General features: G+C 42.9%; 1 protein-coding gene across 1 annotated transcript in view; it reads left to right on the forward strand.

Annotated features, from left to right (window-relative positions):
* LHX4 (LIM homeobox 4) overlaps positions 1 to 26,755 on the forward strand; it is a 65,079-nt gene that overhangs the window by 26,144 nt on the left and 12,180 nt on the right. Inside the window, exon 2 of the mRNA XM_087726509.1 lies at positions 10,417 to 10,588. Within this exon, the coding sequence (XP_087582635.1) occupies positions 10,417 to 10,588 (172 nt within the window). The remainder of the gene's footprint in view (positions 1 to 10,416; positions 10,589 to 26,755) is intronic.

Consider the following 26,755-nt stretch of genomic DNA (forward strand, 5'->3'; position numbering starts at 1 on the left):
TATCTATCTATCTATCTATCTATTTAGAAAGAAAGAAAGAAAGAAAGAAAGAAAGAAAGAAAGAAAGAAAGAAAGAAAGAAAGAAAGATGGCAAAAAGTCAAGATTTTACTTTGCCATGACCTCTTTTAGTTAATGCAACAGGCATTCTGCTTTGAAACAATCAACTTCTATATTGGGATTTTGTTTAATGCGTACTGTATATATTATCATCTGAAAGCTGAAGTTCATGTTGTTCCTTTGTCAAACTGTGACTGGCCTTACATAATGCTGCACTCCTAACCAGGATTTTTTTAAAAATGAGCATTCGGAATAATAGTCATAATAATAAATGGTACTGAAATGAAATACATGCACAATGATGCTATCATGGAAGTTCTTTACATCCTTACTTCCTTATCAGTGGTGGGTTTCAAAAATTGTTCGAACCTACTCTGTGGGTGTGGCCTCCTTTGTGGGAGTGGCTTGCCACCCATGTGAAACCTGGTGGAACCTCTTCTAACCGGTTCAGTAGATTTGACGAACCGGTTCTACCGAATAGGTGCAAACTGGTAGGAACCCACCTCTGATCCTTATACAAGCTCGTATGTCATGACATTTGTATATGAGATCATTGCACATGGGTTCAACCAAGTAACAACCATTTTACAGAGAAAGAAAGGTATTATGCAAAATCAATCTTGTCTTGCAGGTTGGAGGTATAGATGCCTGTTCTGTCCCCCCCTTCTCCGCTCGTTAACAGACCACAGGCAGACAAACTTAAAAGGAAAGAACTTTATCAGTCCTCGGCTCTGACTGGCTGCGAGCCCAAAAATAAACATAACAAATCTCTCTGACAAGAGATAACAGAATGCAAAACAAAACTCTTACGGCAAAATCCAGGTGTCCAAAAAGAAAGCAAAGCACTTCTCCAAGTGTCTCTCACAAACAAACCACAACCAATGAATCCTGAACGTTGACTCCTGCAACCAGGGCGTGGCATCATCCGTCCTTTTATCACCAGAAGACCCATTAACGAGCCCCAGCTGTATTGCAATCTTGCATCCCGAAAAGACTCACAGGAGACGTCTGCTGAGTCACAACAGATGCCTATGCGTTACAGTGAACCTGTGGCACTAAATGATTAGTTTCAAAACTGTTAAACCATTAAGAAGCTTGGTTTTGGCATTGTCTGGGGAGTGAATCCATCCATGATGCCCCAGCGATATAAGTAAATCAGGATAGTACAGGTTATCTAAAACCACAATGTAACCAAAGAATCTTGATTTAAGGTTATGGGAAGGCAGTTATTCTGAGACTAGATCATTTAAAAATTGTAATGAAAATAAAATGGGATGATTCCTTACAGGAAAGTTGAGAAAAAAAAGTTTAATTAATACAGAAATTCAGGACGACGGGAGGCTCAATTTACTTCATAATGAATTGGAGTCTCATTTGGAGGGTCACAATGACTAAAGTTTCTGCCTTCCTTCTATTTTATTATTTGGGTTTTTCTTTCATTCTTCCTGACCTAAATTGCTTGGCAATTGCTCAGCTTTAGAAATTGAATTACAGTAATAAGATAGAGAATTCATTTATATTACAAATGCCTTTCTCTCATTTTTTTTAATAAGGCTGGTTTAGAGAGGAATCTCAGATATAAAATGGTGAGAAAATTCACAGAAAAAAAAGGCAAGAGGTTCAGGGAAATATCATGAAGAATAATGCAAATGTGTTTGTTTAAAAAGCCCTGTGCATTATAGCCTGCATTCAGCACTTCAGAGGCAACCTTCATAACCTCTGAAATCAGGGGTGGGTTTCTCGCTCTGTTCCAACCGGTTCGGTTGGAACGGGGCCGGCGGCGTCCTCGTGCATGTGCGTGACACGCGCGGCGCACGCATGCGTACTAGCGTCTGTGCGATGCTCCAGCTGCTCCTGGAGGATCGTGCAGGCGCTGTATGCATCCTGCGCATGCGTGGAAGCGCAAACTCGTCAAAACCGGGTAAGGAGCGCGGGCGGGCGGGCGGGTGCGCCCTTTGCCGTTCCCGGAAGTTACTTACTTCCGGGTTCGCTGACCAACCAGTTCGCAGGGACCGCCGTGAACCGGTTGAAACCCACCCCTGTCTGAAATAACATGTGATAATGAACCGATTTCATCTGGAATAAGCTGTATATCTTCACTTTTTTTCTACTGCATATTCATATCCAGGAATTTCCTCTCTTTCAAAATTTTTATTTCAAACTTTTCAAGGGCATTTTATTGCATGTTTTTTTGGATTAGATCAATAAATTAAACTGAAATGAAATATTTGAGTTATCTTGCAGATATTAAATTCCGCATAGGTTTTCTAGCAACTTTCCAAATTGGAGCGTCAGACAGAAAAGACAAGTTCTTTCACAATACAATACAATACAATACAATACAATACAATACAATACAATACAATACAATACAATACAATACAATACAATACAATACAATACAATACAATACAATACAATACAATACAATACAATACAATAGCAGAGTTGGAAGGGACCTTGGAGGTCTTAGAGTCCAACTCCCTGCCTAGGCAGGAAACCCTATACCATTTCAGACAAATGGCTATCCAGCATCTTCTTAAAGACTTCCAGTGTTGGGGCATTCACAACTTCTGGAGGCAAATTCTGTTCCACTGATTAATTGTTCTAACTGTCAGGAAGTTTCTCCTCAGTTCTAAGTTGCTTCTCTCCTTGATTAGTTTCCACCCATTGCTTCTTGTTCTGCCCTCAGGTGCTTTGGATAATAGTTTGACTCCCTCTTCTTTGTGGCAACCCCTGAGATATTGGAACACTGCTATCATGTCTCCCCTGGTCCTTCTTTTCATTAAGCTAGACTTACCCAGTTCCTGCAACTGTTCTTCATATTTTAGTTGATATGTGTGTCGGAGTAAGAGCCGAGGTGGTGCAGTGGTTAGGGGTGCAGCACTGCAGGCCACTTCAGCTGACTGTTATCTGCAGTTCAGCGGTTCTAATCTCACCGGCTCAAGGTTGACTCAGCCTTCCATCCTTCCGAGGTGGGTGAAATGAGGACCCAGACTGTTGGGGGCGATATGCTGACTCTGTAAACCGCTTAGAGAGGGCTGAAAGCCCTATGAAGCGGTATATAAGTCTAACTGCTATTGCTATAGTACACAAGGAGGGTGCTCTCAAAAATCTATCGTTGAGGGAGAGAGGTGTGTTAGGGAGGGAGAATCAAATGTTTGGAAAAGAGAAAAATTTCTCACGGTCAGGTTTAACATTCCTCTCATACATAGAGCAATTAAATTTTGGTGAGAAAAAAGGCAGGCAGTTGGCATTAATGGACGTTCTTTTTCTTCAAAGCTTAGATGCCAACATTACGGAAGGGACTTTTTAAAAATTTCAGCATGTGTGTTTGTGTGTAGCCGTTATTTTTGTCTTCATAGTTGCAATCCCCCAATCTTCCTTATTTTCATTAAGACCGAGACAAAAATAATAATAATTCCAAACCGTTCTGGTAATGCTGATGGACAATTGAGGTCCAGAGATCTTGGTGTGGGATTGATCCCCATGCTTGCTCCCTGTTTTTCTTATCAATGAAAATAAACTAGTGTTCAGAAAATTATATGTGGGGTAGAAAGCATGATCTGGTGGTGAACTGCATTTAATATCTTTTTGAAAAAGGCCACTTTCCAATAGGCCCACGTTTGCAGCTGGAGACAACTGTTTTAGGAATTGAAGGTTATATCATATTGGCATAATTTTCACATTGCATATACAATTCTTTCTTTAGTCATATTCTCCATCTGGCTTGTAGCTTTTTATGTACTGCAAAAGCTTGCATTTATCTATAAGCAAGCCTATAGAGTAGATGTTGAAAATGCACAAAAGGCCTGGCTTTTATTAGGCAGCCATCTTAGGGGAAGAAATTAATTTAAGACAGCCTGCCCCAGTGGTGGGTTTCAAAAATTGTTGGAACCTACTCTGTGGGTGTGGCCTCCTTTGTGGGAGTGGCTTGCCACCCATGTGACCAAATGGGAGTGGCTTGCCACCCATGTGACCGGATATGAAATTATGAATTAGTACTTAGGTTGGTTCAATTAGCTGTTCAGAAACTCTGGCATTGAAGCATGCAAGTCTTAAAGCTGTCAAGTTACAAGATCCTTGCCAGTGGTGGGTTTCAAAAAAATTTGGAACCTCTTCTGTAGGTGCGGCCTGCTTTCCGGGTCCACTGGTGGAACCTCTTCTAACCGGTTCGGTAGATTTGACGAACCGGTTCTACCGAATAGGTGCGAACTGGTAGGAACCCACCTCTGCAGCCTGCTAACCTCAGGAGAATGCTCTCTCTTACCGTCACAGTTGAAACCTGATTTCAAATCCTGTTTGTTCTGTCCTGTCCCTGGGACCCTGCTTTTTATTTCAGCCAGCCAAAGGAAGGTTGGGGGGTAATGATGGGTTCATGATTCCATTTTCAGTCATCTTGAGAACTAGAATCTTTTTTCCAGCAATAGAATACTCCTCAGTTAATAAGCCAATCAGTGCTTCTGTTTCATTGGGATTTCAGTACAAAAGCTTCTGAGATGCCTTCCTGGCCATCCAGAGGGGCATAAAAAGGCAACGGATTCTTCATATTTACTGTGAGTCGGTCTCTTGCCATTCCAAAACTCCTCCTTTCCCTGAAAAAGGAGAGAAAAGAGGGGGAAGGAATAGAAAGAATCCTCTGATGCATAAACATCTCTTGAAATATTATGCCATATCTGCCCTGTGGTTTGCTTCTTCAGAAATCAATCTTTCCTTCAGACATATATATTAGAATTTATATGCACTGCTTTTACTGGGAAATCTCCCCCGGCAGGCTTTGCTACATTTTCTACATTATTTGGAACTATAGACAGATAGAAAGAGGCATGAACTCACAGCTCTTTGTAGCTGTATCCCCTACCTATTTCTCCTGCAGACAGACGACTCATGTAGAGACAGAGTGCACAATCAGACCAGTGGTGGGATTCAGCCGGTTCGCACCTATTCGGGAGAACCGGTTGGTAACATTCTAAGCAGTTTGGAGAACCGGTTGTTGGAAGAAATCTCCTTTTGTTTTTTTCCCACTTTACAGGGCTAACCCTGTAAGGAAGGCAGGAAGGAAACATTCTGGTGTTGTTTCTAGCCTAATCTCTATTGCCCTGCTTACAGAAACTGCCTCTCTGGTTAACCCTTATTACATTGTTAACAGTTAAAGCAAAGCGCCCGTCAACGTGAGTGATGTTGAGTTGGCCACACCCAGCAAGTCACATGACTACTGAGCCACACCTACTCAGCTGGTAATTAGGGCAGAGAACCGGTTGTTAAATTATTTGAATCCCACCACTGAACCAGACTATATTTTACTGGTCTGACTAATGATGAAAGAAATGTCCTTCTGGGTTCGGCTCCAAGTGGGGAAAAAGACACTGGAGATGACATGGAGGCTGCTTGGAAAGATGGTTTTAATGATGGACAGGACCATATGGCTTGAGCCCTGAACAGAAAAGGTGATCACATGCTTCAATGTTGGTGGAGAAGAAGAGAAGGGCCGAAGGAGGGGCTTGCTAGGCTTTTTATAACCTTTTTAGTCCCACCTCTCTGTTTCCTGTTCCTGTGTAAGAAATGTATTCTGATTGGTTGTCAGACTCCCATGGGGCCATGCGGGGGCTACTCTCTAGGCTGTCTTTTGAATCCAGGTATGGATGAGTTCTCAGATTCGATGTGGTCAGTTGAGTAAAGTTCCAATATTATCATGCCTTTACTCCAATCCCCTCTGGGGCTGCAGTGGAGAAGTCTTTATTATGTAAAAGTGGCTAGTCTGGCCTTTTCAATGTCCCATTAACAGGGGGGATGGGCAGGAAGCTACAGGCAACTATTCTGTCTTTTAAAACATGTTTCTTTCTTTTCATATCCAGAGAAATATTCTGCCTTTTCAATATTTCCTAGGATATTTCATTTTTCTGGGAGAGGGCTGGATGATAACGTCCCACACTAATAAGCCTGAACTTGGTCATACAAGCAGAATAGTGGTCAAAATTCAGCAAGGCTTTACCCACTTAGCAGCCTTTTGACTCCAACTGCATCTCATCTTCACATCCCTGACTCCCCAGTCTTGGCCTCACATAAATAAAAAATTGGCAGTCCTGTCTATTTTTATTTCTAATCATTGAAGAGCCATCTTTAATTTATGCATGGCATGTCAGAAGAATACAAAGATTACACCCACTCTAGGAAACTGCAGATTTTCTCTAACATATATGTTTCGTATTGTAAAACTGAACTTAAAACAGTGCTGGGTTTTATCTTGTCTCTGGTTTCCCAAGAACAAATGTTTTTGATTTGTTAGACATGTATTATCTATGCAGAGTTTTAGAGCCGATTTCAATCGCGTGTGGAAATAAATCCTTCATATATTGTATATATGTACCAAAGCTATACTAAAGGTTAAGAAGATTGGAACATCTATGGAGGCAAAAACCATCCATCCAATTTTTCTAATCTCCAGCTGGATCTGTTTAAATACTAAGATCATTTATTCCTCTGTACTTTGTTAATAGCAATAGCAATAGCAGTTAGACTTATATACCGCTTCATTAGGGCTTTCAGCCCTCTCTAAGCGGTTTACAGAGTCAGCATATCGCCCCCAACAACAATCCGGGTCCTCATTTTACCCACCTCGGAAGGATGGAAGGCTGAGTCAACCCTGAGCCGGTGAGATTTGAACAGCCGAACTGGCTGATAAAGTGTAGGATGGGCATGTGTCCTGTTTTACATAAGACAATCCTTTATTTGAAGAGCAGTTGAGTATGAGTCTGGTTTAAATATGAAGCATAATTAAGACTGGGTAGATGAAGCCATGAAAGTCACCATCCTTATTTGCAATCCTGATTGAATAGGCACACATGTCACAGCCTCTCCCACTATGGTGAAATGTACTGCATTTCTGTTGTAATATATCCATTTCAGGGACGTGCAGTTAGGGGAGGCAGAGCCTCACCACTGTCATCATGAAAAGAAACAAAAAATGTAAAAGGAAAAAGGCTGAGGTAGTTGCTGCCAGAGTCACAGTGGATGACTCTGCTTAGTGCTTAACTGTTTAAAAAAAGCCTCTAAAAAGTGCCCTCTACAGGAGGCAGCAGGAGAACGAGATGCCTCATCTAGTCTGACTTTATGATCACTCGAGCAGAGCTAAGCAAGAGTTAAAAGCTGAAAAATTCCTGACGTAGATGAGGCACGGAGAAGAAAAAGAATGAAGGAAAACTTTTTCGCAAAGGAGAAAAACAAATGCTGTCGCTTTAAATCGGGACTGAGCATGCCTGGCTGTGGAATTCTGGGAGTTGAAGTCCACAAGTCTAAAAAAATTTGAAACCCACCACTGTGTCAGTGCCTCACCAGCCATAAACCTCACCGCACGTCACTGATCCATTTTTACCTTTTTTCTTGGGAAAATGTAGGTCACCTCATTAATTACAGGATTCCTCATGGTGGAATCCAAACTTAGCGTGCTATTCTTTCCGAACAATTTCTTGCTAGCTTTTAGTGACAGAAATCAGTCAGACAGAAATTAGCAGGTGAAGTTTCCTGGGGTATAAAAATGATTGCAGTAGAACTGTCACTTATTAAATGTCTGGATTCCACAGTTTGACACAAGGAATTGTGCCGAAAGGAATGGAGGGAGGATATTTGAATTTGGAAAGGATTTTTAAAGGAGGATGTTTAGTATAGTCACTACAACTAATTCTTCAGAGTAGACTGATCAATATGGTAGAAAGAAGGAACAAAAAAAACCCCATCTCTTAGTAATATGAAGATCTTACATTGTAAAAATAGAAAACCTCTGAAAAAAGAGTTATCATAACAATATTAAAATCCTAAAGCCTTTAAAAGCAATAGTTTCTTTTAAGCATTTTCTAGAAAACTAAGAATCTGCATATTTTTACTTTAATGGCCAGCAGCGACCATGAAGCTGGGTATTACGCTGTGAGTCATTTTGTCTGGCTACTGTTTTAATCAAGATTTGATTAAAAAAAAATTGCACAGTTCCATATGATAAGAAAAAAAGGAATGATTTTAGATGGCAAGAAACTGAAACAGTCCAAACTGTGATGTTACATTTCTTTGGAATTTTAGTCATGATCCAAAATGATAACAATGCGTTATGGAAGTTTCTGAATATTCTTGATAGACATGGTTTGCCTTGGCAGAAATCTGAACATCCCAGCTTTAATTTCAGAAAGGAAATCACAAACTAAAATCGGGGAATAGTGCTTTTCAGTTTTACCCTTGGTCTTGATGTCTTGCTCTTTAATTTTTGCGAGCTGCATCAATACAATAACACATCCTCCCAAATTTGACAATTTGACTACAGAATTTGGACTTTTCTAGCTGCAGAGCCTAAAATGTTTAAAAATTACCAATGGTTTATGGATGAATAGATGATAGAACTTGTATTCGGTCTTACGTTGGGTAAGGCTAAATATAGGTAGTCCTCAACTTAAAACTACAATTACGCCCAAAATTTATGTTGTTTAAGTGAGACATTTGTTAAGTGAATCTTGTCCCATTTTATGACTTTCTTGCCACAGTTCAGTGGTGGGTTTCAAATTTTTTTTCTGTAGGTGTGGCCTCCTTTGTGGGAGTGGCTTGCCGGCCATGTGACCTGGTGGGAGTGGCTTGCTGGCCATGTGTTTTCTTTCTTTCTCTCTCTCTCTCTCTCTTTCCTTCCTTTTGTCTCTCTGTCCCTTTTTCCTTTTTTCTTTCATCTCTCTCTCACTTTTTCTTTCTTTTTTCTTTTTTTCTTTCTTCCTTTCTTTCCCTTTCTCTTTCTCTCTCTGTGTGAGTCTCTGTGTGTTTGTGTGTGTGTATCAGTGGTGGGTTTCAAAAATTTTTGGAACCTCTTCTGTAGGTGTGGCCTGCTTTCTGGTGGAACCTCTTCTAACCGGTTCGGTAGATTTGACAAACCGGTTCTACCGAACTGGTGCGAATTGGTAGGAACCCACCTCTGCCACAGTCGTTAAGTGAATCACTGCTGTTGATAATTTAGTATCCTGGCTGTTAAATGAATCTGGCTTCCCCATTGACTTTGCTTATCAGAAGGTGCAAAAGGTGATCACATGACCTTGGGACACAGCAACAGTCTTAAATATGAACTAGGGGCCAATCATCCGAATTTCGATCATGTGATCTTGGGGATGCTGCAAAAGTCGTAACTGTAGAAAAATCTTCATAAATCACATCTTTCAGTCTCATTGTAGCTTTGAACGGTCATTGAAGAACTGTTGTAAATCGAGGAGTACCTGTAAATGAATTTCAGGCTGAACCTGGATTATAAAAAGTTTCCAAGCCTTTTTAAATGATACAAAACGAACAAGATGTTGACTTTAAACAGGGCAGACTTGTTTGTGAAGTATAGAAGCCTTCGGATCTTCTCCAGTCATAATATTATACTAGAATCGACATGGAAACGATGGTGGCGTGGAGTTGTTGCTGCTTAGAATTTAACGGCAGCAGGTGGGACTGATAAAAACCAGAGGAAACCAACTCCTTGCATTTTCCCCTTTGTTAAAAATGGACTTTCCATGTGATCTTCAAGTACATATTCCTGCAGGTTCCCCTCACTGGGGAAAAATGTGGGGAAAGAGAATTTTAAGTTGGAAATAATAAAACAGGGTTAAACTTACAGCCTCATTCCCATGTGCTTCAAGTACCTCCTTCATATTTAGTTGTTCACAATTACATTCCTCCCCCTAGTCCCCTCCACCAATCAGATCTGCCTGCTCGCTACAGTCTTTTCTGAGCCGAGGTGGCGTAGTGGTTAGGGTGCAGTACTGCAGGCCACTTCAGCTGACTGTTATCTGCAGTTCAGCGGTTCAAATTTCACCGGCTCAAGGTTGACTCAGCCTTCCATCCTTCCGAGGTGGGTAAAATGAGGACCCAGACTGTGGGGGGCAATATGCTGACTCTATAAACCGCTTAGAGAGGGCTGAAAGCCCTATGAAGCGGTATATAAGTCTAACTGCTATTGCTATTGCTATATGACAGCTTTCAACGCATATTTTCCTTTCCCCTGGGAGACAAGGGCTGGGATCATTAGCACCAAATGATGAACAACAAGAAACTGACAACAATGCCCTACTATGTATATTGAATAATGAACTTATGTGAGTAAGTTTATCTGCAGTTCAGCGGTTCAAATCTCACCGGCTCAAGGTTGACTCAGCCTTCCATCCTTCCGAGGTGGGTAAAATGAGGACCCAGACTGTGGGGGGCGATATGCTGACTCTGTAAACCGCTTAGAGAGGGCTGAAAGCCCTATGAAGCGGTATATAAGTCTAACTGCTATTGCTATTGCTATTTTCAAGCTTTGCGGAAATGCTTGTTGTTTGTCGCTGATATTGTTCTTGTTCTTCCTTTGCCAGAGATCCCCCAGTGTGCCGGTTGCAACCAGCACATCTTGGATAAGTTCATCCTGAAAGTCCTTGATCGACACTGGCACGGCTCCTGCCTCAAGTGTGCAGATTGCCAGATGCAGCTGGCAGAACGTTGCTTTTCCAGATCTGGAAGTGTCTATTGCAAGGAAGACTTTTTCAAGTAGGTACAGAATCGCTATCCAAGATGCCTTGGAAGTCTTGCAGGATTACTGTCTGGCCATGGGCAATGTCCTGAAATGCCCTTGTTTTGGGGGGAGGTGGCAAGGGGGTAATTGAGCATTGTTAAAGGGGGCGAGCTAAAAAGATGCTAATTTAAGTGTCTGCAGTCCTAAGGAATAGGAATAGGAATAAGTTTATTTATAGGCCGCCCTTTTCCCTGAGGGGACTCAGGGCGGCTAACAACTTATATGGGGAGGGGATACATACAGTAACATATAACATAACACGTAATTAAAAATAAACAACATTCATTCATCATTCGGGTGGGGGCGAGTCAAGTCTTTACCCCCAGGCCTGACGGGATAGCCAGTTCTTGAGTGCTGCGCGGAAGGTCTGGAGGGTGGTGAGGGTACGAATCTCCACGGGGAGATCGTTCCAGAGGGTCGGAGCTGCAACTGAGAAGGCTCTCCTCCGCGTAGTAGCCAGCCGGCACTGGCTGGCAGATGGCACTCGGAGGAGGCCTAATCTGTGAGATCTAATGGGTCTCGAGGAGGTGATTGGCAGGAGGCGGTCTCCCAAGTACCCAGATCCACTACCATGAAGGGCTTTATAGGCGGTAAGAAGCACCTTGAAGCGCACCCGGAGATCAACAGGTAGCCAGCGCAGCTCGCGGAGGATAGGTGTTATGTGGGCGAACCGAGGCACACCCACAATCACTCGCGTGGCCGCATTCTGGACTAGCTGAAGCCGCCGGATGCTCTTCAAGGGCACTGCCTCTGGCAAACTCTGATGATGACTGAGATCAGACTTCCCAGGTCTTTTGAAAATACTATTGCTATAAGATGTTTTTTAAATTATTCATAATCTCTTATCTTGATGCTATGATGACTTCTATATGTAATGCTATTTTGGAAGGGCATTCTTAACACAATATAACCTATGACTTCAGCCAAGAATACCTGTTCCAGTCTTATATTGGGAAGGTGGGGGGAATGTATTTGATTTAGATTATCTAGTCAGCATTTTCTTGGTGTTGGTTATTCAGCCTGTAATTCCACGTGCCTTTCAATTCCATTTAATTCTGTTGCTTTTTGCTATGTAACACATAGTTTGTGCTAGATTTCAAAGTAACGCGATTGCACTTGTATACTGTTGCTCTTTAATTCCACTGTAAAAATAGGACAAGCTGAACATATTAATAGATAGTAGAAATACACCGAAGGGAGGAGTAGAGGGACAGAAGAAAGAGGGGTAGAGAGGGTGGGAGAGAGGATTGGAGGGAGGGTGAGAAGGAAGGGAGGGAGAGAGGAGTGGTAGAGGGGGAGGGGAAGTAGGGTAGAGGGGAATGATGGAGGGAAGACGGAAAGTTGGAGGGGGGCGAAAGAAAGGGTGTATGGAGGGTCGAAGAGGTACATTGGGTTTCTATTTTTGGGGGTATTATTGACAAGAGGAATGGCTGTGTTTATTGTTTAATGTTATATGGCCCCGGTTCTGCACAGTATATATGTGACTGTACGAAAATGGAAAATAAAAACACATTTACAGAGCAATAGCAATAGCAGTTAGACTTATATACCGCTTCATAGGGCTTTCAGCCCTCTCTAAGCGGTTTACAGAGTCAGCATATTGCCCCCAACAACAATCCGGGTCCTCATTTTACCCACCTCGGAAGGATGGAAGTCTGAGTCAACCCTGAGCCGGTGAGATTTGAACTGCTGAACTGCAGATAGCAGTCAGCTGAAGTGGCCTGCAGTGCTGCACCCTAACCACTGCGCCACCTCGGCTCTACTCGGTACTGACCCATATAGGATTCCTTTATCAAAGTCCCACAATCTTATTCCTTTCAGATAGAGTCCCTTAGGATGCTTGGACCATCTGCTTGGTCTTCTAATTCCTAAATAAGCCTAGAGCTGGGGAGAGGAGGAGGCATGCAGGGGAGAGGCCAGGAATAATGTCCGTTCATAAGTCACAAGCCCTGCATTGGAAGGGGAACAGTAACTCTTAACAGAGAGCGAAAAAACTTAGAGCAAACATCCCACTCGAAGAAAGCTTAATCCAAGACATCCTCCAGCATTTACAAAACCCTTTTGCCTTGAAAATGAATTCTTTTTAGGAGAGATAGTAGGAAGGGAAGAGGAAGAGTGGAGGTGAGGCAAGGGAAGAAGAAAGAGGTAAGGAGAGGTGGGTGGAAGGGAGAGAAAGAGAAGAAGAGAGGTAGGAAGGGGAAGAGAGAGAGTAGGAGTAGGGGAGAGGTAAGGGAAGAAGGAAGGGGAAGGAGAGGAGGAAGGAGAAAGGAGGAGAGAGGAGGAAGGAAGTAGGGAAGGGAGGGAAGAAGGAAGGGAAAGGAGAGGAGGGTGGAAGGGAGAGAAAGAGAAGGAGAGATAGTAGGAAGGGAAGAGGAAGAGTGGAGGAGAGGCAAGGGAAGAAGAAAGAGGTAAGGAGAGGAGGGTGGAAGGGAGAGAAAGAGAAGGAGAGAGGGTAGGAAGGGGAAGAGAGAATGTAGGAGTAGGGGAGAGGTAAGGGAAGAAGGAAGGGGAAGGAAAGGAGGAAAGAAGGAAGTAGAGAAGGAAGGGAGGGAGAAAAGAAAGGGAAAATAAGGTGGTGTTACAACAGGCACTAGGGATGGTAAACAAAGCAACCCAAACTGTATATTATAACCTTTTAAATGGAATAACAAAAGTATAAGAATGGCAAAGAAAAAGAATAACCATGTGAATGTATACCTATAATTGTATGTAAGAGAATAAATGATAGTAAGAATATAAAGCACAATATAGGTAAATAATATTTGGTTATAAATAGCTAAGTATAAATAAATATAGAACAGCACATAAAAATGGATAACGAATAAGGGGACCATGAATGCAAGATAGAAATGTATAGAAGGGAAAACACTAACTGCAAAGAAACCGATACGGAACTGCTGTACGATATATGATGGAACTTATTGTTCCTATGTTGTTTTAAGTCATGTGTTTGTTTTTGTTGCTGTGTTTATGTGTTTAAAATAAAAATAAAAAAGAAAAGAAAATGAATTCTTTTGAATTTAATAATTTGTTAATCAAACCCTGATTTACTTTGTGCTGCTGCTTTGCTCCCAGGGGACAATCTGGGCATGAGATGGGCTGGCTGCAAGAAAGGCATGGCCTCTGAGATCAGTGCCAAGGCACTCAGTGGCCTTGATAGTTTGGCTGGCAGCCAGGTCGAGTCTAGGACTGGCAGGGAGGGAAAAAAAAGTAGGTAATGTATGTCCACTCTGGAATCAGAGGGAGGAAAGGCAGGGGTAGGTTCCTTCCAGTTCTAACCTCTTCTATAAAAGAGGTTCCACAAATCTACAGTGCTATTTAGAACCGGTTCCAGCTCCCTCCCCCTGCCCATCTGCCCATCATCAAGATGAAGACCAAGAGGAGGAATTCTGGGAGTTGAAGTCCACAAGTCTTAAAGCTGTCAAGTTTGAACACCCCTGGGGTTTTCTCCCTAAAGGGTTAGGGGTGCGAGGGTCTTGTAACTTGACAGCTTTAAGACTTGCGTGCTTCAAATGCCAGAGTTTCTGAACATTTTGGTTGCTAAGCAAGAGCCTTGTTAAGTGAGTTTCACCACATTTTACAAGTTGGCCACGGCCACCCAGCCACTCACATCCAGTCACATGGCCAGCAAGCCACTCCCACAAAGCAGGCCACACCTACAGAAGAGGTTCTAAAATTTTTTGAAACCCACCACTGGGGAAAGGCCACCTAATCTACTTAGTTATTTGGATGGACAATCCCAGTTATTAACATTTTGGGTCTCGGTATTTAATATTTATTTGAATATAAATTAACAGAAAATAAATACTAGTCCACTAATTATTCCATCTGTAATGTAAATAAAAATTTCTACCCTGCCGCTAGTAAATAACTAGTGTCTTCAGAATTAATTGTTTACAAAGGTAGGCTAGAAATATTTGATTATTTTGCAGAACTGCAGAAAATAATAATAATGTGCGTGCTTAGGTTTTGTCTTGGGTTAGTGACGCATGGCTATCAATCTGTCATAATCCAGATTATTTATTTGCATAATTTATATCCTGCCCAAGTCTACAAACCTTGAGCAGCTGACATAAAAACATCGTAAATATCATAAAACAATCAATTTAAAAACAACAGGGATCATTAAAGTAGCACGGCACATCTAACAAAACAGCCCTCCTGAATTCTAAAAGCGCCAGCACCATATATAAGATTTTATAGCTCAGAACCAACATTGAGACATGGATGCATCCTGGAAAAGCTGTTGATCCTTTATCCCTCTGTGCTGAAAGATCATTTGGAGAGCCATGCCTTAGAAAGACCCAGATACTTACATGAACATAACTCTTGTAAAAGTTAATGTATATGTTTGCATTTATCAGATATTCTGGCATCTGCTAATCTTGGGGAGGTCCAATGGCTCATAGAAATCTTATTCTTCAGCATCAAAATGCACCTGTGGCCAAAGTTTTCTTAAAAGAGCCGAGGTGGCGCAGTGGTTAGAGTGCAGTACTGCGGGCCACTTCAGCTGACTGCTAGCTGCAATTCGGCAGTTCAAATCTCACCGGATACTGCACATAGCTCTATAATTTGCATTGTGGAGTAACCTTAAAATCCATTATTAGGAGAGCAAATGAAGACATCTATGTAGTATTAAAACTTTCATTTCCATAACCTTTAACTGGCTGATTTTCCAAGATGCAATCCCCACTTTTAAAATATCAGTTTTATTATGATAAATAATAAACCGGCTCAGGGTTGACTCAGCCTTCCATCCTTCCGAGGTGGGTAAAATGAGGACCCGGATTGTTGGGGGCGATATGCTGACTCTGTAAACTGCTTAGAGAGGGCTGAAAGCCCTATGAAGCGGTATATAAGTCTAACTGCTACTGCTATTGCTATTGCTAAAACCTTTTCCTCTGTGATCACTTCCAGTCACTAAAGAGAAAGACTTGCTTTTAAAAAAACAGACAGTGAAAATGTTCAGGGAGCTATCCTTGCTATGCGCCAGAGCAAAGTCCAGAGGCTTTTGCTGCACATGGGTGATGATATTCACCATTCATAAAGCCCTTCATGGTAGTGGATCTGAGTATTTGAGAGACCGCCTTCTGCCAATTACCTCCCTTCGTCCCATCAGATCGCATAGAGTAGGCCTCCTTCGAATTCCATCCGCCAGTCAGTGCCGACTGGCGACTACACGGAGGAGAGCCTTCTCGGTTGCAGCTCCGACGCTTTGGAACGATCTCCCCGTGGAGATTTGCACCCTCACCACCGTCCAGGCCTTCCGCACAGCCCTCAAGATCTGGCTATCCCGTCAGGCCTGGGGATAAGATCCTAATCTCGCCCTGCCCGAATGCCGAATGAATGTTGTGTTTTATTGGTTATTTTTCTTTATTCACATTTCTTTTGTGGCCTGTCTTACACTCCCCTCCTATGAAATGTAAGCCGCCCTGAGTCCCTTTAGGGAAAAGGGCGGCCTATAAATGTCAATAAAATGACAAAATGACAAATAGTACCCTTCCCTCTGGAAGTCTCCTACTTGCCCAGTTTGAATCTAGAAAGAGAAATGCTCTTGCAAAGTAGATTCCCAAGTACAGGAAACATACATATTGCTGGCCAGATGATTTATATCTGTAGGGTAGAGCCAGCCCAGCTCAGTATACAGGTGAAAGGAAAGTGTAACCCAGGAAATGATGCCCCCTCCTCTCTTTTCCATTATTTGGCTGTATTGCTTGATATCAAAAGCATTTGCCTGACAAACTTCCCTCCCTCCCTTGCCATTAGCAAGGGAAGAACATGTGACTGAGGAGACGCTAAAGGCAGAGAGCCTTTGAAGTCATCATGTAGAGTTGGTGGTTGCATGTATTCAGGGGATTAGAGAAATTAGAGTGTTTGTGTGTGTGGCAGTGGTGAGTTTCAATTTTTTTTAGAATCTGTAGGTGTGGCCTGTTTTGTGGGAGTGGTTCAGTGATCATGTGACTGGGTGGGCGTGGCTTGTTGGTCATGTGACCGGGTGGGCGTGGCCAACTTGGAAAATGTGGTGAAACTCACTTAACAATGCTCTTGCTTAGCAACCAAAATTTTGGGCTCAATTGTGATCATAAGTTTTCTTTCTTTCTTTCTTTCTTTCTTTCTTTCTTTCTTTCTTTCTTTCTTTCTTTCTTTCTTTCTTTCTTTCTTTCTTTCTTTCTTTCTTTCTTTTCTTTTTTTTTAATTTTTTTAAAAATAAAATAAATAAATAAATAAATAAATAAATAAAATTTCTTTCTTTCCTTCCTTCCTTCCTTCCTTCCTTCCTTTTGTCTCTCTCTCTCTTTTTCTTTATTTATTTATTTCTCTTTCCTTCTTTCTCTTTCTCTCTCTTTTTATCTTTGTCTCTCTCTTTTTTCTCTCACTCTCGCTCACTCCTTCCTTCCTTCCTTCCTTCCTTCCTTCCTTCCTTCCTTCCTTCCTTCCTTCCTTCCTTCCTCTCTTTCTCCCTTTCTCTCTCTCCCTCTCTTTCTCACACACGCACATCCCTTCCAATTATTTTCGTAGATATATTCTATGAACTAAAACCGGTGCCCAATAAATCCTATGATCAGACATTCTGTGTCCTACAAGCCAATTCACAGAGCCCCCAATTCAGTCTCTTACCGCTCTGGGGGTTAACCAAATATGGTTAGTCGTCCTGTTATCTCTTAGCCTTGAGGGGCAGAGATGGCTAATTTCAAATGGCTTTTTTTTTTTTTGCCAAAGCCAAATTTCTCTGCCACTCGGCAGGTGACCTGGTGGGTATCCGAAGGTGTTGGGCCCATCATGGAAGGCACACACGTCTGTCTGTCTGTCTCTCTCTCTCTCTCTCTCTCATACACACACACACACATACACACACACTATGCTTGTCGCAATGCAAGGTGCATGTGTAAGAGGGACTGGATCAACTGGGAGGCTGGCAAAAAAGAAGCCTCTGTTTCTCCGCTCGCAGAGGAAGGAGGCAGGGATGATGACCACTGTTGCCGCTGCGGCCCGCCAGCTGTGGAGAAACAGAGGCTTCGTTTTTGCCAGCCTCCCAGCTGATCCAGTCCCCCTTAAACCAAACCACTCTGCAAATTCAGGCCCACTTTCCTTAAAGGACGTGACTCGACAAATGCGCGCACGACAAAACCGCGCCGACAAAACCGCGCCGAGAAAATCACGACGTTGAAATCGCACCCACAACAGCGCGCTGACAAAACCGTGCCCACAAAAGTGCGATTAGGGTTAAGGTAAGGGTTAGGGTTAGGGTTAAGTTCAGGGTTAGGTTTAGGGTTAGGTTTAGGGTTAGGATTATTACCTTGTTTTTGCGTTGTTGGTTGATGGCACGCTTTTGTCGGCACGCTGTTGTGGGCGCGCTGTTGTGGGTGCGATTTCGACGTTGCTGTTTTCTCGCTGTGGTTTTGTCGGCGCGCTTTTGTCGTGCGCGCATTTGTCAGTGAACCCTTAACGGAAACTCAGTTTCAGATAATAACTCTCTAAATCCATGCCTGTTGCTCCTTAAATGGTACCAAAATGGCTGGCCTTGTGTAACATGTGCAGCCTTTATGTCTGTATGCAGGGGTCTTCCATAAAATGCCTTTACAGATGGCTGCAGGTAATATTTTTCTGTTGGGCGTCTATAGCTTTTTAATCCAGCAGTTAATATCCCACTCATTTTATCAGTTATTTCAATCTCTCTGGAGAATGGGAATGGAAGTTTAAAAAAAAATAACGGCTGCTTGATTTGCTGGGCATAACTGCATGTTTTCTTTTAGTTAAAACCTCTCTAATGGCATTACATAAGCCAGTTTTAAAGGAAGTAATGGCTCTCATGTGGGCACCAGTCAGCATAAGCTTTAGAGCCAATTCCGTATTTAATTCAATGGAATAATATTGTTGGATAAATAAGCATTAAATTGCCATGAAAAATGAAATGTATATAGGAAAGGATGAAAATGGTTAAAGCTGACAAAGTTTTCTTACAAATACAGGTACAACTATTGCAGTGGTGGGTTTCAAAAATTGTTCGAACCTACTCTGTGGGTGTGGCCTGCTTTGTGGGAGTGGCTTGCCGCCCATGTGACCGGATGGGAGTGGCTTGCCGCCCACGTGACCGGATATGAAGATGCCGACGACACTTGTCAGAACCACCTTCAATTACCTCACACACAGCACTGGCAGGCATAAGAATATGACGTAAACTTGTTTTTTAAAAGGCGTCTTTGGTTTGCGTTAAAACAACTTTAACACACGCAATGTTCTGATTGCAACCACAAACGCAGTAGTCCTCCTTACCTTTCACAGAGGCACTGAGTTTTATAAATATGAGCATGATAGTGTAGAATAATCATATCCAAGGACCAGTGGTGGGTTTCAAAAAATTTTTGGAAGCTCTTCTGTAGGTGTGGCCTGCTTTCCGGGTCCACTGGTGGAACCTCTTCTAACCAGTTCGGTAGATTTGATGAACCGGTTCTACCGAATAGGTGCGAACTGGTAGGAACCCACCTCTGGCAGGAATGATGTTGGGAAATAGGAAGAAGAGACACAGATTGAACAACATGTAAAAGATTTCTCAGCTCATAAAAGAAGAGGAGAGGATATGGGAAGCATTTCAGAAGAGACCATCCCTAGTTTTCTAGAGAGTAAAATAAGGGAGGTGGAAATACATTCAGTCTTGCAAGATTTTCTTAATATAATCTTACAATAAAGATAAGAGCAAATACATACGGTGGTACTTCTTGAGTGGGCTATCTTTTTTTTTAATAGTCTATTGGTTATACATTTTTTTAATAAGACATACAAATACAGCTTTAAACATACAAACCCTCCCCTCCCCTCCCCTCCCCCCCCGTGACAGTCATTCACAGCCCAACATTCTTTTCTTCATCATTGTTTAGTCTTTAACCAGCATCTTCTTGTTACAAAATTCAGGGATCTATTACAATATCCATGTTCACTTTTAGTTCCCATTGTTAACAGCTGCTATTTAACTTTCCCCATTTTAAGTCCCTGCTGTTCTCCTTGTCGCCCACATATACCATAGGTTCCAGCTAAGATAATGTTCCGTTTCTCCTTGGTCCCTCAGCCAACCCGTCATTCTGTCCATTTCTGCACACTCATAAATCTTTTTAATTATGGCATCTTCCGATGGTATGGTAGTAGATTTTCAAAATTGCGCATAGGTTATTCTTGCGGCCACAATTATATGTAGGCTCAAATGCCATATAGATTTACTCATGTTTTCTGGTTTTATGCTTAGTAAAAAAGTCTCCATTCCATACTTGCCCCGGGAACCTCTTTTAGTCAGTTTTGAATCCTTCTCCAGTATTTTGTGGCCTCAATACAGGACCACCAAATATGGTAGCAATAGCAATAGCAGTTAGACTTATATACCACTTCATAGGGCTTTCAGCCCTCTCTAAGCGGTTTACAGAGTCAGCATATTGCCCCCAACAACAATCCGGGTCTGAGTCAACCCTGAGCCGGTGAGATTTGAACAGCCGAACTGCAGAACTGCAGTCAGCTGAAGTAGCCTGCAGTGCTGCATTTAACCACTGCGCCACCTCGGCTCTGTGCCCTCCCTTCTTCCACATTTCCAACACAGTGGGGATAACCCAGGAAACATTTTGGCTAACCTCGTTGGGGGAAAGTGCCATCTATAAACCATCTTGTGTATATATTCTTTAAACGCTGTAGATATCGTAAGTTTAATAGTCTTACTCCATAAGCCCATTGGGTGGGCTATCTTGATGGCCTAATCCTCATATATTGTTTGCATAGTGTTTCAAAAACGTGAGCAAACGTTGTCCCGAGGAATTTAAATCAGACATGAAATGGAAAGAACAACGAGAGGAAACATGATGCAATGATCCCAAGAGATGAATTTAAGCTTCTGGTATGTGTTCTACATTATATGTATATCAGCAGTATGGCGTAGTGCTAAATGCTTTGTGAAGAGTCCTTTTGAGCAGCACAATTGAACCAGTATATCCTATCCCCTGCAAATTCATTGGCTGCTGAACATTAGTATTACAGCTAACCATTCCCTTTCATGGGCCTGGCTATTACTCTATTACCCAGAGGGGTATTTGCTGGGGGAGGAATTGAATGAATTTTCCATGTTAATGTGTTTATGTCACCATATATCCTATTATTAATTTGCCTTTTAAAAACTGATTGATGTGATTTCCAGTGGTTGCTGCTCCTGCCCGAAATAACAAATGGTATTATTTACTTAGCCACATTTTCTGATGGTTGATAGGCTCTGACAGATGCCATTAAAAGACATGTTTTTTACAAGAGCAAAACATTTTTCACACCATGTGAATGGAAGCAAAAAAAATGTATTAAAATGTAATCATGGTGCCTGGAGTTTCTGGCTATCCGGGTAGGAAGGGCTCTACTAAATCAGTGGGTTTGAGGCTTAGATGAGGAAGTAGATATAGGACTGTGGAAAGTCTAGATTGATACCGCCAGCTGTAAAAAAAAGGTCTTAATTATAAAGTACGTATGTGAAATGAGGCAGAAGAAATGCATGCAAGAGGCAAGGCTTATGAAATGTTAGCTCCCTTCGGTTTCAGGACCACGGACAGCAACCTGGTAGCAGTGTAGCGGTGACAGTATTTTATTTTTTTTATGAGATCCCAATTGTCTTAATGCTCTCACAACAGTCACTCGTGCCCTTGTGACCTCTAGGCTGGAGTACTGCAATGTGCTCTACATGGGGCTGCCCTTGAGGAGTATTCGGCGACTTCAGCTAGTCCAGAATGCGGCCGCGCGAGCGATTGTGGGTGCACCTCGCTTCACCCACGTAACACCTATCCTCCGCGAGCTGCATTGGCTACCTGTTGATCTCCGGATACGCTTCAAGGTGCTACTTGCCACCCATAAAGCCCTCCATGGTAGTGGATCTGGATACTTGAGAGACCGCCTACTGCCAATCACCTCCATTCGACCAATTAGATCTCACCGATTAGGCCTCCTCCGAGTTCCATCCGCCGGTCAATGTCGACTGGCAACCACGCGGAGGAGAGCCTTCTCGGTGGCAGCTCCGACCCTATGGAACGATCTCCCCGTGGAGATTCGTACCCTCACCACCCTCCAGACCTTCCGCACAGCCCTTAAAAACTGGCTTTCCTGTCAGACCTGGGGCTAAAGATTGCAACCCGCCCGAATGGTATGAATGTTGTGTTTTAACAATGTATTGTTCTATATGTTAAAAGTTTGTTTCCCCCCCCCCCTTTAAGTTGTAAGCCGCCCTGAGTCCCCCCAGGGAAAAGGGCGGCATATAAATAAACTTAAATGAAATGAAATGCAAACTCTCTTCATGTGCTTTAGCTCGTTGGAAAGTAGCTGGCTTTAAAAAATAATCCAAATTTATTAAAGGAAGAGGAAAACTTATTTTATTGTATAAACGAAAGTATGTCAAGCGTCTGGATTAATGTCACTGTTGGTGATGCTTTTGATGAGTCTTGCCGGAGAGATCAGTTTTTCTCTTTGTGCAGAAAAGCTCCTACGATAATCTCTCATATCATAATCTTATCATTCGATCAGTGCATATTTCTTTTGCCTGACAGTGAGCAAGGTAACTTCTGTGTTCATGTGTACATTGGGTTGGATCCAAATAGGCTGTTTCTAGAAAGAAAGGCTCTCGGATCCAGTAGAAGTTCTTTGCTGGAAGAACAATAGGGCAGCAATCCTTGCCAATTTATCTACTTTGCTCAGCACAAAATTTTTCCAACACAAAGGCAACTCCATTACACACTGATTGATTGATTAGTGTCATCAAGTCACTTTTTACTCCTAGCAATCATACATATAGACTGTCTCCATGACAACCTGTTGTGGGCCGGCAGGAGCCGTTGGAGCTGCCGCCAGGCTCCGACTGCGAGGGGTCTTATGAGTCGGCCCTGGAGGAGGTGGAGGACCCTGGATAGGGTTCTGACTCCGAGCAGGGTGAGGAGAGACTGGTTGGCCACCAGGTGGCGTCTGAGCCTTGGATCAGTGGGGAGGAGACAAGAGTGAGTGATCCAGAAAACACCTGTGAGTTGTTCTGGGATGTACGCCGTCGAAAGGCTACTCAGCGTCAAGAACAACGGTGTAATTACAAGAGGTGATTACGCTCAGCTGATGCTCATTAAGATCCTGTCCTGATTATAAAAGAGACTGCTTGTGCCACGCCTTTCTGCAGAAGTCAACGTTAAGGACTAACAAGAAACAAACTTGGCAGGCTGGATTGCTGCCAGAGTTTGTTTGCATTGCTGCCACGTTTTGTAGGACTTGCTGCCAGAGTGCTTATCTCTTTGTTTATGTGGCTTGCAGCCAACGAGGGTCTGGACTGATTAAAAGAAACCTTCTCATTTACGTTGGTTTTGGCTTTCGTTCCTGGATGGAGGAGGGGGGTCAGAACACAACCTGTCCCCAATCTGATCATTCAAGTCTTCCAACAGTGAACTCGCTGCTATTGTTCATTCTCAGTGCTGTTGGTCACCCTCTTCTCTTTCCTTCCACCTTTGCTAGCTTTAGATTCTTCTTCTATTTGGAACGTATTATATGAAGACTTAACTCTCTGGAGTTAGTCTTCATATAATATGACCAAAATAGAATAATTTGAACCCTTGTGGCTTGAGTTAAAAAAAGTATGGGTTGATTTGTTTCATAGCAATAGCAGTTAGACTTATATACCACTTCATAGGGCTTTCAGCCCTCTCTAAGCAGTTTACAGAGTCAGCATATTGCCCCCACAGTCTGGGTCCTCATTTCACCCACCTCGGAAGGATGGAAGGCTGAGTCAACCTTGAGCCGGTGAGATTTGAACCGCCGAACTGCAGATAACAGTCAGCTGAAGTGGCCTGCAGTACTGCACCCTAACCACTGCGCCACCTCGGCTCTTCATGATAGATGTGTTTATTTTCTTGGCTGTACACAGTATTCCCCAACCCTAAAGTTCAAAAAAATGAGAGATACTGCACATATCTCTATAATTTGCATTGTGGAGTAACCTTAAAATCCATTATTAGGAGAGCAAATGAAGACATCTATGTAGTATTAAAACTTTCATTTCCATAACCTTTAACTGGACAGAATGGTCCATCACAGGGCAACAAGATATCACAAATAGACTAACTTACAAAATGCATCCAAAATCTGGGTTTCATGACTTCTTAGGGAATAAAATTTGGGAAAGTTATTGGTGCTTCAGTGGTGCCCAGCTGCTGCTGCTTCAGAAATACAGGCTACTGTTGGGGTCATGGGATGCTCATTTTGAAGGTTCCAGGTTCCCAGCTACTCTCTTGCGATCCTTTGGTCATTCCCCCAGCTAGCAACAGGCACCGACTTGCCTGCTGGGAAGGAGAGGGAAGATAAGGAAAGGAAAGAGGGAAAGTAGGAAGAAAGGAGGGAAGGAAGGAAAGGAAAGAGGGAAAGTAGGAAGAAGAGAAGGAAAGAAGGAACAGTAAGGAAAGAATGAAGGGAGGCAGAGAAAAAAGAAGGGAGGAAGGATAGAAAGAAGGAAATAATAGTGAGAAGAGGAAGGAAAGGACAGGAAGAGAGAAAGGAAACAGCAAGGATGAAGGAAGAGGGAGGGAGGAGGAAGATTTCTGATGCTTCCTATCAGCTTCTCACAAGGAAATCCATTGTCTTGTTTTCTAACTAGCTGCTCTAACAGAAATATTAAATGGAACAGTAGGTCTGTATCGGGGTGGGTTTCTCCCGGTTCGCACTGGTACGCCAGGACCGGTTCATGAAATTTAGCGTAGCTTTTGGAACCTGTTCCGGAAGGAAGGAAGGAAGGAAGGAAGGAAGGAAGGAAGGAAGGAAGGAAGGAAGGAAGGAAGGAAGGACGGAAGGAAGGGGGAGAGATACACACAGGAAAGGAAGAGATACACATAAGAAAGGAAGGAAGGAATGGAGGGATAGTGAGAGAAAAAAGAGAGAGACAAAGATAGAAAAGAAAGAAAGAAAGAAAGAGAGGGAGAGAGAGAAAGGGAAGGAAGGAAAGAAAGAGTGAGAGAGAGAGAGAGAAAGAAAGAAAAAGAAAGTGAACTTATGACCACAATTGAGCCCAAAAGTTTGGTTGCTAAACAAGAGCATTGTTAAGTGAGTTTCACCACATTTTCCAAGTTAGCCATGCCCACCCAGTCACACGCCCACCCAGTCACATGACCACCAAGCCACTCCCACAAAACAGGCCACACCTACAGAATAGGTTCTAAAAATTTTGAAACCCACCACTGGTCTGTATTCACTTAAGGTTGTTCAGTTTTGGAAATCAGTGCCAGAGAACTGTGCTTCAGAGCATGCAAAGAGGTGGAAGTAGCACCTGTGTGTAACTCCTTAAAACAACCCCTTGTCTTCCTGGGATCTTACAACTGCTCTGAAGGCTGCTACATTCAGCCCCTGCATGTTCCAAAATGTCTTTGGGGATCAGATTTGTAACACTGCATAGTCTGGCACAGGTCTGGAATTATTTTGAGTAACAGTATAATTATTGAAAAGTTCAGACATTTGCTCTATTATCTGTGTAAGTTATTGTGGGAAACATGTGGCCCTTGACCACTAAATTATTAAGCATCTCTTTTGTATAGATTAAATGATCAGTTTCCACCCTCTTGTTCAGTAGCTGAAATAATTGTCATGTATTGGATGACTAATAGGAATTAGAAGATAAATTTCTACAAATACATTTTAGGCTTTTTTTCTTTTGTCTTTGAAAACAAGCAATCTGCAAATTGGGAAAGCAAGCTGTAATATTAAGGCGCTGTCTTGGTGAACCAAAATGCTAATCTCCTTTTCTGGCATTTAAATAGCAGTAGCAATAGCAGTAGACTTATATACCGCTTCATAGGCCTTCCAGGCCTCTCTAAGCGGTTTACAGAGAGTCAGCATATTGCCCCCAACAATCTGGGTCCTCATTTTACCCACCTCGGAAGGATGGAAGGCTGAGTCAACCCTGAGCCGGTGGGATTTGAACCGCTGACCTGCTGATCTAGCAGTAGCCTGCAGTGCTGCATTTAACCACTGCGCCACCTTGGCTCTTAAAATAAACCCAGCTCTTTAATGTGACTTGATGGTATCCCAAGAACTTTTGTCCATCCCTAATTTCATTTCATTTCATTTATTGAATTTCTAGGCCGCCCAATCCCGACGGACTCCGGGCGGCTTACAGAAATGAAAAATATTAAAAAAGAATTAAAACAATAAGACACAACAAAATTAAGAAGAAGCACAACATGCACCCAATCAAAGGGGGGCTGGACCTCAATCAAGAGGTCAACAGCTCCAGGCCTGCTGGAAAAGCCAGCTTTTGATAGCTTTACGGAAGGCCATGAGAGTGGGTAGGGCCCGGATCTCTGGGGGTAGCTCATTCCATAGGGCCAGAGCAGCAACAGAGAAGGCCCTACTCCGAGGTGTCGCCAGCCGGCATTGTCCCGCTGAAGGGACCCGGAGAAGGCCCATCCTGTGCGATCTTATTGGTCTTAGGGAGGTATGCGGCAGAAGACGGTCTCGCAGGTATCCGGGTCCAAGGCCATGTAGGGCTTTAAAGGTGATAACCAGCACCTTGAATCGTGCTCGGAGACCAATGGGAAGCCAGTGCAGCTCGCAGAGGATAGGTGTAGTATGGGTGTAACTTGGTACACCCAATATCGTTCGCGCGGCTGCATTCTGGACTAATTGTAGTCTCCGAACACTTTTCAGGGGCAGCCCCAAGTAGAGCGCATTACAGTAATCCAGTCTTGAGATGACGAGGGCATGAGTGACTGTTTGAAGTGCCTCCCGGTCCAAATAGGGCCGCAACTGGTGCACCAGGCGAACCTGGACAAGGCCCACCCCTGGTCACAGCCTACAGGTGATGTTCCAAAGTCAGCTGCGGGTCCAGGAAGACCCCCAAGTTGTGGACCCTCTCTGAGGGGAGCAAATTTCCTCCTCCCAGGCTTAATGGGAGTGGGGGAGAAAAACATTGCAGCTGCATGTAACCCACACATTAAACAGATTAAGTCCATGCTTCTCTAGGGAGGGGTTTGGCAGGCATGAACATTGCAAATTGAACTGCATGTTATTTTTTTTTTTAAGGAGCACGCCTCCAATCTTTTAAGTGTAGATTTGAAAACAACAAGCAGAGACAAAGTGCTAGTTCCTGTAGCAAATAGATCATTAGGGAATCG

The sequence above is a fragment of the Thamnophis sirtalis genome, unplaced genomic scaffold, assembly GCF_051295495.1.
Source record: "Thamnophis sirtalis isolate CommonGarterSnake01/CBP01778 unplaced genomic scaffold, rThaSir2_p1.2 scaffold_12, whole genome shotgun sequence".
NCBI classification, from domain to species: Eukaryota; Metazoa; Chordata; class Lepidosauria; order Squamata; family Natricidae; genus Thamnophis; species Thamnophis sirtalis.